We start from the raw sequence: 18,650 nt of genomic DNA on the forward strand, positions 1-18,650 counted from the left end.
AAAAAAAAAAAAAAAAAAAAAAAGCAAAGTAGCAAAACAATCCTTGTCCACGTCAGACAAGACCCGGATAGTTGGATCCGTATTGACAACCCACCCATTGGCTAAAACCCAAAAAAAAAAAGCCCTAAAACCCTTCTGGACTTGTTCCTTCTTCATCGTTCACCGCCGCGTTCTCAGTTTCACTTCCTCTTTTTCAAATTCATCTGTGCTCTCGGTTCTAAAGGGTAAACTCTTCTTCTTCGACTTCTCTTAGGTTAGTTTCGATTTCAGAGTAACCTAGTTGTTTAATTGGGATATATAGTCTATCAAATTTCTGGATTGAGAGTTCGAATTCTATCGACCTAGTTATTAGTTTTGCTTGTGCATCAAAGCTGATACGTAGAAACCCTTTTGCAGTCACAGTAACTGGAGCAGTCCAATGGGTAAGTTGGGGAAGAAAGCTAGGAAATTTGCCAAGAAAAATCTCCAGTCCGTTGAGAAACGAAACAGGAAGCTTAAGCCTTTCTTCAAAAAGAAATTTGCAAAGAGTAAGTTATTATTTTGAGTATCATGGTGGTTTTGCTATATAGTCTTGAAAGCTTTGTTTTTTTTTTTAATTGTACCTTGTTTCTACTTATCGGTGGTTTCTTTTGTAACCAATGTTGTTAACTTTCTATGTTTCAGAAAATGGGCGTCGCGAAGCGGGAGATGAAAAGGAGGTGAAGAAGGTTGAGAAGCAACCTAAGAAGATGTAAGAGTTTTTGTATAGCTGAACAGTACCGCTACTTAAAACAGCTGCTCTGTTTATCTGTTCGACTTTCTTTCACCATGTGATTGTGATTTTTCTTATACGTTTTTAGATGCCCTGAAGAAGATTTTCAGGATATATCAATAGATGCTGTATTCGGAAAGGATGATGATGAAGTTCTCCCCGATGGTGATTCAGATAGTGATGGATATCTGGATGAGGTATTGATCTTAGTTTTTTTAGTCAAAAATTTATCTGTGATGATAGCAAGTTTTCATAGTATTTTCTTATGTTCAGGACTCTCCCGCTGTAGAGGGAGAAGAAGGTGATGAGATGTCGGTGCAGAGCAAAGAGAGTCTGTCAGAGCTTAAAAAACAGAGGAGAAAGCTTGCGAAATCGAGTGAAAAGGTATTATTAAACTGTTGAAAAATGGTAGATTTGTTAGCATACTCTTCTTATTATACGGCAAAGTAATGGTGAGTTTATCTATCATCCCACGCAGTTGGTAGACGGAGCTGACTCAGATATAATGAAGCGCAGAGTACTCTCAGGATCTGTTTTAAGCACTTGTTGTGACCTAGTTGATGAGAAGCAGTCTGTTCAAGCATTAATTAGGTTGTTAAATTGGTATCGAGCTGCATGTTATTATGGGCACGAACCATCCGGAATTGCTAAGCCTGATATAGTCTATGACATAGAAGACAGTGAAACATTTGCAAAGGTTTTGATTTTTATGCTCCAAAAAGCTGATCACACTTTCAGGAGTATTTTGGGATTATCAGACTCCAGTATTAAGGAGAAGATTATGAAGTTGAAGAACAACCCAAAATGGGATAGTTTAAAACCACTGGTCAAATCTTTCTTAAGAAGTACCTTGCATCTTGTTAAGCACGCAGCAGACTCGGAGATAATAGTTTTTGCTGTTACCCAACTTAGAGTTTCTGTCGTGCTTTTTGCTGCATTTCCAGATCTTCTGAAAAAATTGATCAAGGTACGCTTTATATATATATAGCCCAATATATGTTTTATGAAAATTTGCATATATTGGGCTAGACTCATTAGCTTGTAATTTTGTCTAACCTTTTCGCCTATAGAACACTAGCATTTAGATAGACGCATTGACAATTCTTGGTTTACATCCTTAATAGAAGTAGTAGAGTTGAGTAAATTATTTAGGTGCTTTTCTTCTAATTGGCATTTTTCCAATTTTAGATATGATGTAACTTTGTTTTCTGGAAAGTCATATCTAATTGTGTAAATTGGTGCAGATATCTATCCACCTGTGGGTAACTGGTGAAGAGACTCTATCGAAGCAGGCTTTTCTAATCTTGAAAGACATCAGTATGGTTTTTAACTCGGAATGCTTTGATACCTGCTTAATCAATATGTACAAAGCCTATCTACATGACTGCGATGTTCCAACGGCAAATTTAGAACGTCTGCCGTTCCTCAGAGATTCTCTTGTTGAACTATGCTCTCAAGATGTGCAGAAGTCATATACCAAGGCCTCTGTTTCTATTACACAACTTGCCAAGTTATTAAAGATGGCTCTCATTACAAAGAATAAGGTGCTTCTTAGTATTTGCGTACTTTTTCCCTTCTACTTAAAAAGTTTTCTTATTTGTCTTCTTAGCCTCTTTCAATTTTTGTAAGCAGGAAGCTGTTGAGAAGATACATAGTGGGCAGTTCACGAACTGTGTTGATCTCTGGGTAAATTTTATTGCCGCCAACGTTCAGGATTGTGATCTCAAGACTCTGCTTTATACCATAGTTCAGGTTATAAATGGAGTTGCTCAACTAATTATTGGACCACGGTACCTGCTCCTAAGGGTTAAATGTATTCAATGGCTCAATCATCTCTCTCGGACAAGCGGTATATTCATTCCCATTGCATCATTGGTATGGGATATGTTGGAATATAAAACCACAAATGATGGTGAAAAGCAAGAACAGAAGAAGCATGACGCAGTCTCAACCGTAAAGGTTAGAAATTTAGCACCATAAAGGCTCTGTAGTAGAAATTTCTTACATAGTAGATTTCAATGTATATATCATCCCCTGGGTAAGCTAATAGATTCTTTGTTTTGCAGCTGCCCAAGAATTGGTTAAAGTCCCAAAATTTCCAAGAACAGTGCATATTTTCTGTGATTGAAGTGCTTGCTGCCCACTTCGCTCAATGGAGCTTCCACATATCATTTCCAGAACTTGCTACTATTCCCATCATGAGGCTAAAATATTTTTACGAGAAAAGCAATATGGAAGGGTTGAAACGAGTGGTGAAACGCTTTATCGTGCAGGTAAATTCTATACAAATTAAATCTACTGCCATTTGTGGAATATTAAGAATCTTGGCTTAGAATGATTCTTGTTTTTGATTTGAGAATGGCTTTTATTTATATGTTTGTAGGTAGAGTCGAACATTGAGTTTGTGCAAAGGAAGAGAGATGACGCTACTTTCTCTCCAAACGATCAAAAATCCGCAGACTTGTTTATGCAGCATGAAAAGCAAAATACAAATGCTCCTTACACACAATACTATCAAAGCATCATAAACAAAGCTCTTGGGACTAAGAAGAAGAAGAAGTGAGGTAAGTGTGGGAACTAATATACTATGTTTGTGATTTTGTAACACTAGTTCGTTATTCTCAGACATTTGATCAATATTTGTCTTTGTTTGTTTTTTTGCTGCAGTTATTGCATCAACGCAGATTCCCTTGAAACTACTCAGATTTTGTACTCCATTTTTGGCGTTGACGATGTTTATTTATTTATTTTGGGTTTCATGAATTACTTTATGTGTAAAACTTGGTGTAAGAAAAAAGAAAAAAAAAAGGGATTTCTATTCGATTTAGTTGTATTTCTAGTGAAGTACGGCGCTGTGAGCTTTAACGATTCCAAGTTAGTTGAGTATGATGAATCCTTGTGGAGGTTTGCATGAAAGTGAGACTCTAGAGGCATAAAGAACTAAGTCACTACTCACGACGACGATACCTTGTAACAGAGTGTGTTAAGTTTTATTTAGGTTGCGTTTACAAGATAAAAAATTGACCGACTTAATTTTTGATAGAAAAGGACTTTAAAGTTTAAACTCATCAAACTTGTCACATCGTTTCTAATATTTTGGTTAAGAACTTAATAATTATGAGCATTTTTGTTATGCTTTTAGAGATACTTTTACATTGTTGAGAATAATTATTATGACATAACTAACTACCTTAAAACAATGCAGAGTCTGACGAGATTCTTCTGCAAAAATTTAAAGCACGATGGGTTTCCCATCTCACGACGAGATAAGATTTAATTTCTTTTTTCTTTTTACTCTTGTTCTTCTGTTTTGCTGATCCAGTTTGATGTATCAATAAATAAAAAATTCTGATAAAAAGTAAGAACCAATTGGAGGAATAGTAGTCTTGTCTTGTACACTAAATTAGCCCAATCATAAAATTCTATACGTCAATATTTTACTCAAAAAACATGTACTTATTTTACTTGGTCAGGTATACAAAGATGTTTTTCTTGGTCATATTTATGATGTTGTTCATTAAATACTGAACTGCTGAATGTTTATAATTCTGTTATTCATATATTAAACAGTGGATTACTGAACTAAAATCGTCCAAAACGTATTATAATTAACACTCAGCTGTAAGTCAGTAACTCACTTTTATTGTGTCTGTCAATATAAAAAGATCTTGCAAATAAAAATCTTCACAATCATGAGATTGAGAAATCAAATTGAGAAGATTGATTAAAACATCACTGAGTTGGTTCTGCTGGATCAATACATACATAGTTTCGAATGTAAGGAGATTATGATTTATGAGCCCGCATGTTTAGAACTTTCTATAAAAATAAATGTTGGTTTCTGTCTTCATATAAAGAGTGTTGATGTATTTATCTCTTAAACAGTGTGATTAATTTATCATTAATGGCAATATGCTTTGTTTTCTTACGGATGTTTAACTATTAACAATATTATCCAAAGGCAACAATTCATTCTAGTTTTTTTACAAAACATTAATTGTCTCTTACTGTTGGAAGAACATAACAAAACATTCAAGAAGAAAAAATGAAAAAGAACTCTAGCAGAGGTGGAGATGAAAACATCTACTATCTAAACAAGAATCGATGTAAGAAAAATATGGATAACGATGATCAAAGTAATTAGCATGTCATCATATTTATACGTACTTTTGAAAAGTAAACAAATTCCTAAGTAATAAACACAGTCTTATTATAATTTTCGGCTGTTAAGGAAGATGTTGGTATACTGTAATTGTAAAGAGAACAAAAAAAGCTGTAATGGACGTAATAGTTTGTCACTTTATGATGTAATTATCGATTTTGGAGAAGGAGTTGGAGAGGAGGGGAAAAGAGTATACGAGGAGACAGAGAAAGAGGCTGAGATTGCCCAAAAGGGTTTTCCAAATGAAGAAAGCTAATAAGAATAGACTATGTATATATACATATATATTCATTTCAGAGTAATAATTAAAATTAAAATTATAACTCTCACTTTCTCTTTTCTTTTTCCTTGTGTAAAAATTGTCAGCGAAATTTAAGGGCTATCTATACACACCTACGAAGTAGTACCCTTTTACATTTATTAATTTCCACAACCAATCGTTTTATTTGTTCCTTCGTATTGGTTTGAAAGCAATTAATGTGTCACGAGAGACTCCGTGACTCACTTTGTAGAGTCGATCGAGCTTAATTAGATTAATATCATAACCTCTCTCTAGTACTATACAAACATATTTGTCTTAATTTGATTAGTTACTAGTTAGGGTTATGTGTGTTATCCTAAGTTTTTTCTTTTGTTGTCATCGCATATGCATATATAGTCTCCCATCACTTTACATTTTCAAATTTAATGCTACTAGAGATATGTGGGATTAATTAACATGTAAAGACATTTATATAATTAAGACACTTTATTTAGTAAGTACGACAGGTAGATTGAATCATGGTTGCGAAAAAAACTAAAAATCAATTATGAATATACATATACTGATAAGCGCCTAATTTTTGAAAAAATATTCTTGAACTTATGAAATATACGTTCAACAACAATAATACAAAAACTTCGAGACTGAACCGGTTGTAACTCGACCGAAGGGCAAAGGACCGACGTACTATTTCTCCTTTGAAACTATCATATTGTGTCAGTTTTCCATCGATCTTTGCATTTTTACTAGTTCTCCTTCGGACTTATATCCTCCGCCTATTTCCCCCCGAATCCATACTTCTCCGCCTATTTCCCCATCGAACTTAAACTTCTCATCAAATTTCCCATCATTTTGGTTATCACGGTTTACTGTTTTGATTAACCAACCACAAACCTTATTAACCAAATTAAATCCTATTAAACCGGAATACTAACCGATTACAACCCGATTACATAAGTAAACCTAACTTTAACCTAAAAATCAAAAAAAAACCCAAATCAATTTTTCCCTTTTCTCTCTCGACGAACCCTAAGATTTTTTTGTGATTTCTTCTTCTTGATTCTTCTCTCTTGGCGCTTGTGATGGCGTTAATTCCCGTTACTACTCCGCCTATTGGAGTAGATTTCGACGAAGAAGTTGCGGATCGAGATGAATTTCATATGGACAAGTTGGCAACAGATTTTACAGAGACGGAGGAATCGATTCGCCATAATGTGTACCCAGAAAGCGACGATGAGGCTGACGAATGTGTTCGTAGTGATGCTGCGAGAAGGGGGTGTAGAATCGTTCGTGGTGATGGTTCGATGTACAAAGGGCAAAACTTCTACAATGGAATCGCTTTTAAAGAGTGTGTTCTCGACTATGCACTGGCAAGCGGATGTAACCTGAAGCAATACAAGTATGATAGGGATAGAATCAGTTTTAAGTGTGTTGGTGCTAAGGGGAAATGCATGTGGAAAGTGTATGCCGCATCTCTTCACAATGACTCGATGTGGAGGATTACACTCTACACGAACAAGCATATTTGTGTACCTAATGGAGAGTGTGAAATGTTGAAGGTCCCAGTCATATCTAGGTTATTTCTTGAGAAGATTAGAGAAGAACCAGAATATTACATGCCTTTGAAGATGGAGCAGACAATAATGGAGAAGTGGAAGATATCAGTTACTAGGGGTCAATGTCAAGCTGCTAGGAGAAAGGCTTTGGGATGGATAGAGCTGGAATATGACACTCACTTTGAACGGCTCAGAGACTATGGGGCTGAGATATTAGAAGCAAATCAAGGTTATGTTGTAGAGATTGATACGGTAAAGAACGATGCTAGACCATATATAATTGATTTGGTTATCATTTACAACTTTTTCAAAGATTAATAACCAAATAATAACTTTAACTTCATATTACCTTGTTTCCATCTGCATACACACAACGAAAGTACCGTCGATTTGGGTTATGGTCGGATTTGGAAGTTTTGGTCACAACTGCTTCTCCACACCAATATCTCTTAGGTACACCAACAACTCTACCTCTTTCGCGGACATTTGTCGAACAGCTAGATGATCCAGAGACATTGCTCATGATTTTGAGAGAGAAGGATTTCCTTTTCAATTTCGATTTTTAGGGTTCATAGTAGCAAATTTGGGGGTTATCGAGTTTAAAATAGAAGAAGAAGAAGTCGGGTCGGGTTGAATCTATTATCCGGGTTCTAAATTGATTTTATACCAGTTTGACATGGATTTCTATCGGGTTTAACCCCAAAACTGTGTAAATCCAGTTCGATGGGGAAATAGGCGGAGAAGTATGGATTCGGGGGGAAATAGGCGGAGGATATAAATCCGAAAGAGAACTAGTAAAAAGGCAAATATCGATGGGAAATTGGTACGATATGATAGTTCTAGGAGGAAATAGTATGTTGGTCCGTCGGTATAGTTATATAGAAAACATCGGTGTACACATTATGACATGAAGAGATGGATGTGACAATAAAAAAATAAAAAGGGTCCCGTACGAGGAGGAGGATAGGCTCTTTGGCTCCACTTCTCATGTATCCGTACTCTATGGCATATGCAGCCACGTCAATGTCCCATCTCCTCCTCTATCTTCGTGTATCTTCTTTTTCTATTTTTATTTTTCTCTCTTTCTATTCTTCAACTTGGTACGTCTTAACTTATTATTATACGCACGCACTTACATTTTTTAAAAATCTCTACTATAATGTTTTATGTGGGCAACACTAGGGTTTTGTGTCATACCACATCCTCGTTTCTCACCAATATATTTCTGACAGCATAAGATTTATCGTGTACTAGCTAAGAAATAATCTGGAGTTATGCAATTGTAATTAATAGCTATATATTCTTTTGAGTAGCTGAACTATTAGACGAGTCCATATCTCAGGAATCTTATGTACATTCAATGAAAATTAATTAGCCTATAGGGCTCAACCCACCTATATATCTGGACTTGTTTTTTTTTTTTTGTCAACTGATGTTGTATTGATTGATATATTTACCACCAAGAGCACATACATAGCAAACATCCACGAGATTATAGGGTCACACTTCTACCCTATCTCCTCTCTAATACTACAAAAAACCAAACAGGCCTGTACACAACTGCCCTGTATAACCCACCCTACCAATTTTAAAACTCAAAATTCAATTAGAGACATGTAACCTTTCCTCCACAAACAGACCATTTAACCATGACGGATGGCCTCTCCCAACCAAAAAATGAAGATGAGTTTTCCAAAAAGAATTTTTGGAAAACGTGCAATCATTCGTGACATTCTGAGCTATAAGCAGAGCTCCCCTGTTTGAAGATGAGTTTTCCAAAAAGAATTTCCAGTCTCTAATAGATTTTAGAGACAATCCAACCTCCATTGATATCTAAATGAAGGTGAAGTTGTAGGTTTGGTAATCGCTTTTACCAAAAAATCCTCCTGCAGCGCAGAAACAACTTTGTTTACCGGATAACTTGTCATGCTCTCAATTGCCCACAGCAATCCTCCGAGTTGAGTTTCTTGCTTATCCCTACAGCTGAATATATCTCGACTTGTTATGGTATACTTTTTTTTGGGTCATCATTAGAGAATCACGTAGAGTGTGAATGGTTGCAGTGGTTGGGGCGGACAAATCCATCTGCGGATTAAACCATTTTTTATTTACCATTCATTATGTATAGTCTGCAGTGGTGCGGTCCAAAATAAGCAGAGACAAAACCGCTACGGACCAATTGCAAACTGTTTTTGTTTACAAATAAAGTTAGACCACAGCGGTTCATTGTCCACATTTAAAACAGAGCGGTCTGATCCGCAGACGGATTTGTCCGCCCTAACCGCAATTACCATTCACACCCTTAATATACCATAACACCAAGTCACCAAGCATGATGTTGTACATGTGGACGTTGTAAAAAAGAGAGAGGAAGTCCACTTCTTTTGTCAAAAAGAATTGCTAGAACTTTTTTTTTGTATGACCATAATTTACATTGTAGATAACGGATCAACATTTGGTCATACTTAAAAAGAAAAAATTGATCATATCTCTATACATGATAATTAAGAAAACGTAATTCATATTGTTTCAAGTCCGGTAGTAATTAATAAACCAATATGTCTCTAACCGACTAAGTAATTACATAAATTATTGAATACTTAAAGCAAATTTATTGCATCTGCGTCTGAGCGTCTCTGTAGTCTTTTTTTTTTTTTTTTAATAAAACTTTTTGCAATACAATTCTCCTAATAAATCAGCAAGTTCCAATAAATTGCGTAGGAGGAAGGATCACAAATGAGACGCCGAAATAATAGGTCCTTGCAAGCTTTTAGCACAACAGTAAGCCTAATTACATGGGATCTCAAACGATCCAACAAAATCGATTTGTTTTTAAATGAAGTTAAACATGCACATGATATTTTATGTGTTATAAGAGTGAGAGTGATTTTAAAGGTACTGTTTATAACAGGAGATATCAGATGAAGAACTTATTTATAGTTGATGACTTTTTAAAAATATATGTATGATATGACACAAATTAAAGTTGATGACTATTGCATACTTTGTCGTCTAATGTATTTGCAAGTAGAGTAATCTTTCTTTAATCTATCAATAGGAAACTCTTGAAGTGATTTTTTTTGGATATTGGCTTAAGATAAGTTGGAGGTAAAAAAGCAAGCGCCGCTCGATGAGACCAAATAGCAAAGATGATCACTTTTTAGAAAAACTAAAAAGGAACAATAAACATGAAAATGTGAAAACCCACAAAAAGTTTTTCAAAGTCACAAAGTTTTTCAAAGTCACAATAATTTAATATGAAGAAAAAAAGATAAAAGAGAAAGAAGCAGAAACTGTAAGGGGAGGGACCAAAAGCAAGGAAACGTCTGAGGAAACCCTAAACCCTAAATGGTGACGACTGAGACTGAGAGAGAGAGGAAGGGAGCTGTCAAATGTGTCAATTTCCATCGATCCACAAAACTTAATGCTTGTGAACTACGCAAAGCATCTCTCTTCTCTCTTTGTTTTAACACTTTGCTCCATTAATTTACTGTCTTCAATTTCTTTTTTTTTTTTTATATCACTCAGATTTACCTTTTAAATTTATTATAGCCACAGTGAGGGTTAATGAGCTTTGGTATATTTGGTATCTTCGATTACGATGTGTAACTGTTTCCCTAATCTTCCTCTCTCTCTCTCTCTCTAGTATGTCAAGAAAATCTCAACCGTCGATCTCTTTTCTTTCCTCTATTTAAACTCTTTACCCTTTCCTACTTTCTTCACCCTAAAATCTCGTCTCTTCCTTCTTCTTTTTCGTCTTCAGATCTCTTTTAGTCATTAGGGTTATTGTGATGATGAGTTCAGATTCTGAAGTTAGTGGCAGTCATTGTTTGCTATTGCAACATCTTCAAGATTCAGAAATCAGATTCTTTTAAGGGTTCTCCTTTGGAGCCTATATCATTTGATTTGAGAATCTTGATGATGCTGCAGCGGCAATTAAATGACTTATTTCTTTAGGGTTTTTTCTTCTCCATTTTTTTCAAATCCAAAATACATATCAACATGTTTTTATATCCTTCCAATAATGACTTGTGATAAATCCTATAGCAAAAGGTATAGATGCATATGTTTAATTTTTGTTTGATCGTTTAATTAAAGCATATTTGTTTTTATTTTTTATTTTTGATATATTTCTGTGCGTATGAACATTTTGTGGACGAAATTAACGACAATAAATGATGTGGGAAAAAAGGTGGATCGGATGTACTGATGTATGTATATGGTGCTTTCAACTGATGAACTGAACCCTTATGTCTTTTTCCCCTTTTTTTTTGTTATATTCTTTCTCCAATGTATAGATCGTGAACAAAAATTCCGATTAGGTTTTAGGGTTATATTTGTACCGCCAAAGAATATATGACTCTTTCAAAGCTGAGTCATAAATGCAAAGAAAGTGCTTACATATGTCTGTTGTTTTATGTTCGGTTACATCTGGTTATGTCCCTTCTCTTTGTCCGTTGGTTAATCAAAGGACTCATATTCATGTATAATCCAACCCCTCCTCCTTGTTTTGTGTGTCCAGGGTTTTTTATAATATGTGATTAGATCTCTACTTTCGGATCATGCTTCTCTAATGTAGTAGATGATGATGTGATGTGTATGTGACAGGTATAATTATGAGAGTTCTTAACTTTTGATATATACATATCTTTCGAACCTGATTTCCTAGAGAAGATTTTATAACATATGAATCTCATTTCTAAAGGTTAATTAATTAGTGCCAATCGAAACTATGATCTATCCCTTAAGTGTGTGAAATTGTAGTTTAATGTATGAAATGGGCATAATAATTGTGCGAGCAAATAGTATTATACAATAAAGTGGTTTAGTTGTGTACGAGGCTTTTGCAGTTGTTCTCTGCTGCAAAGATTCGATGATATATTATCTAATATTTAAGATCTGCCAGAAATTGGTAAATACTGTGTTGGAACTACAACGTGCATTTAGTTTGGATGGTTAATATTTTCTTGATGGAGGACTCCCTATTTAGTAGACCAAACAAGCTTAAAGTGGGTAGATTTTATTTCAAAGGGCTCTATAGTATCGATCAAAATCTTAATTAAATCAAACTTGCTTCCTAAATGTTGGTCTCATTGATATGTGACATGTTGAAAGTTGAAATGTAACAACACCAACGCTAGCTTTTCGTATGTCCAAAACATATGCATGAATTACATTTGAAGACAAGTGAGGTAGATTTGTGTCATGGATTCTCTTTTTTTTTGTTTTCCAATATTCAAAACACTTGACTTAAGTAGTCAATTTGCAAATATTATTGGTGTAATAATTGGTCTAAGCTATACAATGATACTGGAAATCAAATTCAGACAAGAATCCCGGATTACAGTTAGGTTTGAAAACGTCTTTATGCAGTATTTGCATTTTGCAGATTACTATCAATAAAAGCTTTTGGGAGGTTCTGCTGTAAGTTAGGTCATCCGTGATTCCATATATAGTACTTTAAAATTGTGGGTTGAGTTGTAAACATCATCCGTCGTGATCTCGCAAGCTGTTCTTTGTGTTAAGGGTTAAAAATAAACACTGATGTAACCGACGGACAAACAATTTGATTGGTTACATTTGGAATTTTCCAAGATTTAATTTGATGGTTGGTCGGTCGATTCAAGGTAAACGATTATCAAATGCATCCCCCATTTGTCGTAACGTTGGGCACTTAAGGCATTTTTGTAGTTTTGGGCCTTTAATTTTGGGCCTAAACTGTGGGTGTAAAACGTATGTACATGCACATACTATTTTTCGTAATCCTCCTAGCTCGGTCCGAAGAAATATGGACATTTTTGCAAATCAAAATAAGATTTTGAGTTAATTTCGAACTTCATCTTCGATGCCTTACAAAGTTACAAGTGAAATATTATGAACGCATATTTTTCAAAAAAAAAAAAAGAAAGTGAATGTTAATCTTTATTGTCTGATAGATTCTGATATTTCCGATTACAACTCTTTTATTCTTCTTGAGTAAGCAATTCTTTTTTTTACTCTGGGTATTTTTATGTAAATTTTTAGCTTGTTTTCATATACACTGGTAATAGAACGAGAAATAATAAAAGGGGAAAAAAGAATAGCTAGCTTGGAGACGAAGAGACCATTGTATGAGTTGCATCCAATCATAGGCCAATCTAGTGACCTAGGTTAAACAATGAGATACTCGTATGAATATCAGTGATGGTTATTTAGAAAATACCAGTATATAGTAAGAAATTCGGATTAGTGTTATTGGTGATTGATAATCCTAACCACAATGATTAGAACAAGATTTGGTGCTTGACTAATTCGGATTTTGTTTGATATGTCTCTGCTTTTGCTTTTTATATTCAATGCCACTGTTAAGCGATAATGACTTTTTTTTTCTTTTTTTTTTCTTTTGTGAATTACAAGAATATCACTTATTACTACATTCGGATTCGTTACTAATACTGTAATATTTATTTCTGATTTATTGAGATGTGTATGAGCTTTCAAAGACGCAAAATTATTACAAGTCTCTGAGATGTTGTTACATATTCTGAATAGTCAACGAATTTTATTAGTCCTAGTATCGTTTTACTGGAAGAGTGGTTGTTTTGTTAAGCTCTATGCTTTTATTTTTTACGTTGGACCTCTATTTTTTTTCTTTTTTCTATTGTTGTGTTGAAGAGTGAATATGACTGTTGTTGGTGGAATAATAATGAATTGTAATGAGAAAGCAATAAACAGTTGCAGTTGCAGAGAAAAGCTCACTGAGAGTTTAGATTTGCTTTCATGCATTAAAATCTCTCTTTCTGCTCAATCTTTTCCTCTTTCCTGACTCATGCACCCATTTTTCAAAAAACAAACTTTGAATACTGAAGTTTTTGTTCATGTTTTTTGTCTTATGAACTTTTTATTGAAGTTAGTGAAATTTACAAAACAAAAAGAAACAAGTGCTTCTAAAGAAACCCATGTTTTGTTGTAAGAATAAGATCATCATTGTAGTTGAAAACTTAAAATGCTATGAGCCTTTTTAGTTTTTGTTTCTTATTCACAGGTTATTTCCTTTTTATTCTTTTTTTTTCTCGAAAATATGCTTAGGTTTAGAAAAATATAAAATTAAGTAGTCCTCTGTGATACTGAGGTTTATAAATTAAATATATCTTGAGTAAATGAAATGGAAAAAGGAGAAAGAAAAAAACAAACTAATTATTATAGCTTGCTTTATTTAATTGTTCTTTCTCGTTGAGCCGTTTTGTGTTCAAAAAGATACTTAAGTTGTAAAACCATTATAAATGGGGAAGTATCCTATACTCTCTCTTCCTTAACTCTCTCTCTCTCTCTCTCTCTCTCTCTCTCTCTCTCTCTTTAACTTTGGTGAATCTCCCATATTCGAGAAAAAAATCTCAAATCCATCAGTCTCCAACAAGAATCTATCTAACAAAACCATCAATTCACTTCCCAAGGAGGATTAGAAGTCTAAGAATCTTAACGCAAATTAATGTCTCGACCGAGGATCTCACCGCAGTTTCAGTTATCGAAAAAGGAAAGGTTTGGAGACGATGAAGGCACGTTGAGGAACACGCGCTCGTCGAGACAGAAACAGGGGAAGTACAGTTTCACGAGGAAGTGTGGGAGATTGGTGAAAGAACAGAGAGCTCGCTTTTACATCATGCGTAGATGCGTCGTTATGCTTATTTGCTGGACTGATAATCATAATACTTACTCCGACCACTGCTAGCTATATCAAACATAAAAAAACCCTCTCTCTCTCTTCTTCTTCTTGCCGCAGTTTTTAGTCTATGAAAGTAGATTAGAGATACAAATGATGTACATAATTAAGAGGGATTCTATAGTTTCTGGTTTCAACGTATTAGTTTTAATTTAGATTCGAATGTTTGTGTTATGTTTTTGGTCATCAGTTTCAATGTATGCACTTCTATAAAATATAAACATATCAGTTCGTTTTCTTGCTCGATCATATCGATATTATATTAGTTACTTGAAGTTGAACGTGAATACGTGATTTGAAAACATATCGCAGTATTGTCTAAGCCGATTTGTTTAAATCACGTGTTATGACTTAAATGTGTTAGAGAAAAAAGTTTTTTTTTCATAAATTCGATGTGAATATGTGATAAAAAAAATTCGAATATCCTTGAAGTCAAAGGACAATTATGGTAACTTCAAATTGTTCCAAAGAAATAATGTTGTGACTATGTAGTGGATTGAACATGCGAATTATTAAAGATTATCTTTTTAAAGTAATAAAATAAAAGAGTCTTCTTCTTTTTGCCAAAAAAACAAAGATTATCTAAGAGGAAGAAAGCTTACATAAACATAAAAATAATTGTTTTATGCAATGGATCTGCACTATGCTAAGTGCTAACAAAACTTAACATCTTACGTAGTCCATGATTACATGCCACTTAAAAATACTACTATAAGAAGAAATATTACAAACGTGAAAAATATTCAGATTTATAAATTAAAGCCACTACGTATTATTTGGTCCCGTAACTTCCATTGGTATCATCATTATATATGGCCACATTTATTATAAATTTATAGTTCATATTAATAGCTTGAATAAATGATAGTAATATGTAATTGTAGTGTCTTAGGCATAGCTAGGTGATTAAATAAAGAAAGAAAGAAAGTACCAATGCTGCTAGTCATTGAGCTACTACTAATGTTGTGATCATACTTTTTTCAGAATGAATATTTCTCTAGAATAGATTATCATCAACTTTCTTACTTTCATCAACTTATTGTTATTGACGGACGTACATAAAGTTCTTTTTTTTTAATATTGTTTTTTTCATCTACAAGTGCAATGACTACTGATCTTGGAATTGACACTTCGGATGTTAGTTGAACAAACATGATTGGTACCATAAGTAGATGGTTTTGTCATTTATACTTGGATGATACTTATGAATTAATCGATGGCATTTATACTTTAGATGTATTGTGTATATGTATGTGTGTGGGCAATGGGCTAGAGCCATCGCTCTTGTTTTATTTGTACTACATTTTTCATGTTTTTCTAATCTTCCAGTGTAGCTTACTCCCCTCTGTTTCATAAAGATTGATGTTTTGGGATATTTTTTTGTTCCACAAAAATTGATGTTTTAGTAACTTCAAAAAATAATTATTAAAAATATTTAAAATATTGAATTGTTCTTAGTTTAAAATTAAATAATACTCCCTCTGAGGATTGATGTTTAGAAGCTTTTACACATTTTAATAAAACAATGATTACTGAGTTTAAATATATATTTTTTTGATTAAAGAAATATTATTTAATTTTAAACTAATAACAATTCAAAATTTTAAATATTTTCAATGATTACTTCTTGAAATTTACAAAACATCAATCTTAATCTTTATGGGACAAAAAAATATTCCAAAACATCAATCTTCATGTGACAAAGGGAATATGTTTTACTTTTGATACTTTGTGGTGACATTAGGATATTTCAAAAATTTTAAAGTTCTGACCATAGTGATGATCACGCATTTTTATAGTTAAGTTTCTTTTCAATAATTATGGCAATGATTATGCAGAGTAAGCATGGAGTGTTTCCAATATGACCACTATCTCAACATACCTGCTCACTATATACCTCAGCATTATTATGGGTCCGATTAAAACTGGCTGCCTTTGCTTAAACAGTGAGATTCGTATGGGTCCGATTTAATTGTCCTATATAAAAAAAATGCCAATACTTTTTCCTAAACTGTGTATATAATAAACATAACAGTATAATGGGGGCATTAACAAATATAGGAGATATGTAATTAAGTACATTTCAGTTCCAATATATATATATATAAAGAGACAAATTAAAATAGTTTAGTAAGTGATGAAAAGGGGGTTTTGGGGAATGATTGATTGAAAACTAGACTTTACCAGCCATCCCCACAAATCCAAAGGGATATTTTGTTTAATGATTTTATAGAATATTGATTGTTCATTAGCATGCTTGATTTGATTTTGGCTTTTGTTTAATAGTATCATCAATTGCTCTGTCTTAGACAACAACCACGCGGACAAATATTCCGTTTTGACTTTAACTGTTACATTTTTTACTTTGCGGAATCTTTTGTACTTTAGTTAGATTATTGAGATTGCAAAATTTTACAATTATAGTTTTCATTTCTTTTTCTACAAAAGTGAAAAATGGGAGTGAAGACTGAAGAGCCGAAATAAATTGATAAAACATTTTATCAAAGAAAAAAAAAAAATCCAGTTTTTACATATTGCGTGGGCTTACGTCTATTGGGTTAATTAATAATAGAAGAAGACCTGTTGAAAACAGAATGGGCCTAATGGGCCACCGAATATGAATTTTTAAACCGGTCCCCAGAGAACAACACGTGAGCATCGGATTAGAGGAGAAGAAGAAGATTCTCAGGAAAACAGTTCTCTCGACTCATTTGGACAGTCTATGGCCGCCGATCTCCTCTACTCCACTCTCGCTTCTTCCTTTTTTGTTATTCGATCAGAGACTATTCATCTTTACTCGAATCAGGTGAGTTCGAGTTCGATTTCGAGAGATCAAATTGCATCTAGAGGACTTGTTTTATTCACGATTCATGTAATATTTGTCATGAGACGTTTGTGTTTTTTTTCTTCTTTTTCTTGGGTGAATTAGTTATCTTTGAACTTTTAAAAAGCTATGGGTGATGCAATTGATTTGACTGGAGATGGTGGTGTCTTGAAAGAGATTGTTAGGAGAGCCAAACTTGATGCTATTTCACCTTCTGATGATCTCCCTGTTGTCGATGGTACTATATTCATTCATCTACCCAAATCATATGTGTTGAATTGATGAAGAACCATAATAATAACAAATGTTTTGATTTTAATGTTTTTAGTTCACTATGAGGGTATATTGGCTGAAGACGAAAAGGTCTTTGACACTACACGTGAAGACAATCTTGTTTTCTCTTTTGAGTTAGGAACAGGCAGTGTTATCCGTTCTTGGGACATTGCACTTAAGACCATGAAGGTTTGTTGTGTCTTTCTTTTGACCCTTACAATCTGAACTTTTTTTCAGTTATTTTATGCAACTGATTTGCCTATCTTTTTTTTTTTTGTTTTTTTGTTTTTCAGGTTGGAGAAGTTGCAAAAATCACATGTAAGCCAGAATATGCTTACGGAAGAGCAGGGTCTCCTCCTGATATCCCACCTGAGTATGTTAACTTGCTTGCATCTCTTTCAAGGCGTGTGACTGTGTTTTTTTTCGTAATCGATGTGTTGTTTGGTAATTGCAGTGCTACTTTGATTTTCGAAGTGGAATTGGTTGCTTGTAGACCGAGGAAAGGTGCTAGTGTTGGCAGTGTTTCTGAGGAGAGAGCCAGACTAGAGTAAGCATGATTTACACTTGGACCCCAACATTGATTTCTTTCTTCTCCATTGGCATATATATATAATACTCCTTTTGTTTATGGTTGCAGGGATCTGAAGAAGCAGAGGGAGATTGCTGCAGCTGCTAAAGAGGATGATAAGAAAAAGAGAGAAGAAGCAAAAGCTGCTGCAGCTGCTAGGATTCAAGCTAAGCTAGATGCTAAGAAAGGTCAAGGCAAAGGAAAAGGCAAAGGCAAAGCTAAATAATGTAATAGCCAAAAAAGGGACCAATGACTGTATCTCTTGGATACCATTTTGTGATTTAGCTTTGAATTTTTTTTAACTGTTTTAAAGAGCAGAGTCATCAATCATCATATTGATTATTGACCATTACATGGTTTGGGGCTTAATTCTCTCACACACATTACATTAATAGCATAACAAGTGTCGGAAACCAAACTTTTCAAACCATGTCCGAAGCATCATCATCGATCTCATCTTGTTCTTGCCATCCTGAATGAGCTCTGAATTTACAGACAGGACATGTTCCTTGCTGTCTCAACCATGGATCAATACATCCTGCATGAAACTGAGCA

The 18,650-nt window shown here is 34.1% G+C and overlaps 3 protein-coding genes across 5 annotated transcripts; all 3 read left to right on the forward strand.

Annotated features, from left to right (window-relative positions):
- Positions 131 to 3,578, forward strand: LOC104791840 (nucleolar complex protein 2 homolog). Of its 3 annotated transcripts, none has more exons than XM_010517823.2 (11): positions 131 to 224; positions 397 to 527; positions 664 to 730; positions 840 to 948; positions 1,025 to 1,135; positions 1,230 to 1,718; positions 1,996 to 2,295; positions 2,384 to 2,710; positions 2,818 to 3,024; positions 3,135 to 3,315; positions 3,419 to 3,578. In XM_010517823.2, exons 2-10 carry the CDS (start codon positions 419 to 421, stop codon positions 3,312 to 3,314), a joined length of 1,899 nt encoding a protein of 632 aa, XP_010516125.1. In that variant the 5' UTR covers positions 131 to 224; positions 397 to 418; the 3' UTR covers position 3,315; positions 3,419 to 3,578. The 3 variants fall into 3 exon arrangements, with proteins under 3 accessions (XP_010516125.1, XP_010516126.1, XP_010516128.1); XM_010517824.2 differs by having other exon boundaries at positions 146 to 253; XM_010517826.2 differs by having other exon boundaries at positions 214 to 224; positions 415 to 527.
- Positions 14,003 to 14,667, forward strand: LOC109133414. Its single transcript, XM_019246505.1, has one exon. It carries the CDS (start codon positions 14,200 to 14,202, stop codon positions 14,437 to 14,439), a length of 240 nt encoding a protein of 79 aa, XP_019102050.1. The 5' UTR covers positions 14,003 to 14,199; the 3' UTR covers positions 14,440 to 14,667.
- LOC104791841 (peptidyl-prolyl cis-trans isomerase FKBP20-1-like) lies at positions 17,090 to 18,464 on the forward strand. The gene is made up of 6 exons (XM_010517827.2): positions 17,090 to 17,236; positions 17,360 to 17,492; positions 17,583 to 17,716; positions 17,821 to 17,900; positions 17,982 to 18,074; positions 18,165 to 18,464. The coding sequence occupies exons 2-6, from the start codon at positions 17,384 to 17,386 to the stop codon at positions 18,319 to 18,321; spliced, it is 573 nt and encodes a 190-aa protein (XP_010516129.1). The 5' UTR covers positions 17,090 to 17,236; positions 17,360 to 17,383; the 3' UTR covers positions 18,322 to 18,464.

Source organism: Camelina sativa, chromosome 6 (genome assembly GCF_000633955.1).
Source record: "Camelina sativa cultivar DH55 chromosome 6, Cs, whole genome shotgun sequence".
NCBI classification, from domain to species: Eukaryota; Viridiplantae; Streptophyta; class Magnoliopsida; order Brassicales; family Brassicaceae; genus Camelina; species Camelina sativa.

Excerpts from the sequence above, each read along its gene's own strand:
- LOC104791840 (XM_010517823.2), top strand. The coding sequence starts at position 419 with ATGGGTAAGTTGGGGAAGAAAGCTAGGAAATTTGCCAAGAAAAATCTC. Across the intron at positions 2,296-2,383 it reads CTCTCATTACAAAGAATAAG|GAAGCTGTTGAGAAGATACA; the intron begins GTGCTTCTTAGT and ends TTTTGTAAGCAG. Across the intron at positions 2,711-2,817 it reads ACGCAGTCTCAACCGTAAAG|CTGCCCAAGAATTGGTTAAA; the intron begins GTTAGAAATTTA and ends TTTGTTTTGCAG.
- LOC109133414 (XM_019246505.1), top strand. The coding sequence starts at position 14,200 with ATGTCTCGACCGAGGATCTCACCGCAGTTTCAGTTATCGAAAAAGGAA.
- LOC104791841 (XM_010517827.2), top strand. The coding sequence starts at position 17,384 with ATGGGTGATGCAATTGATTTGACTGGAGATGGTGGTGTCTTGAAAGAG. Across the intron at positions 17,493-17,582 it reads TGATCTCCCTGTTGTCGATG|TTCACTATGAGGGTATATTG; the intron begins GTACTATATTCA and ends TAATGTTTTTAG. Across the intron at positions 17,901-17,981 it reads CCTCCTGATATCCCACCTGA|TGCTACTTTGATTTTCGAAG; the intron begins GTATGTTAACTT and ends TGGTAATTGCAG.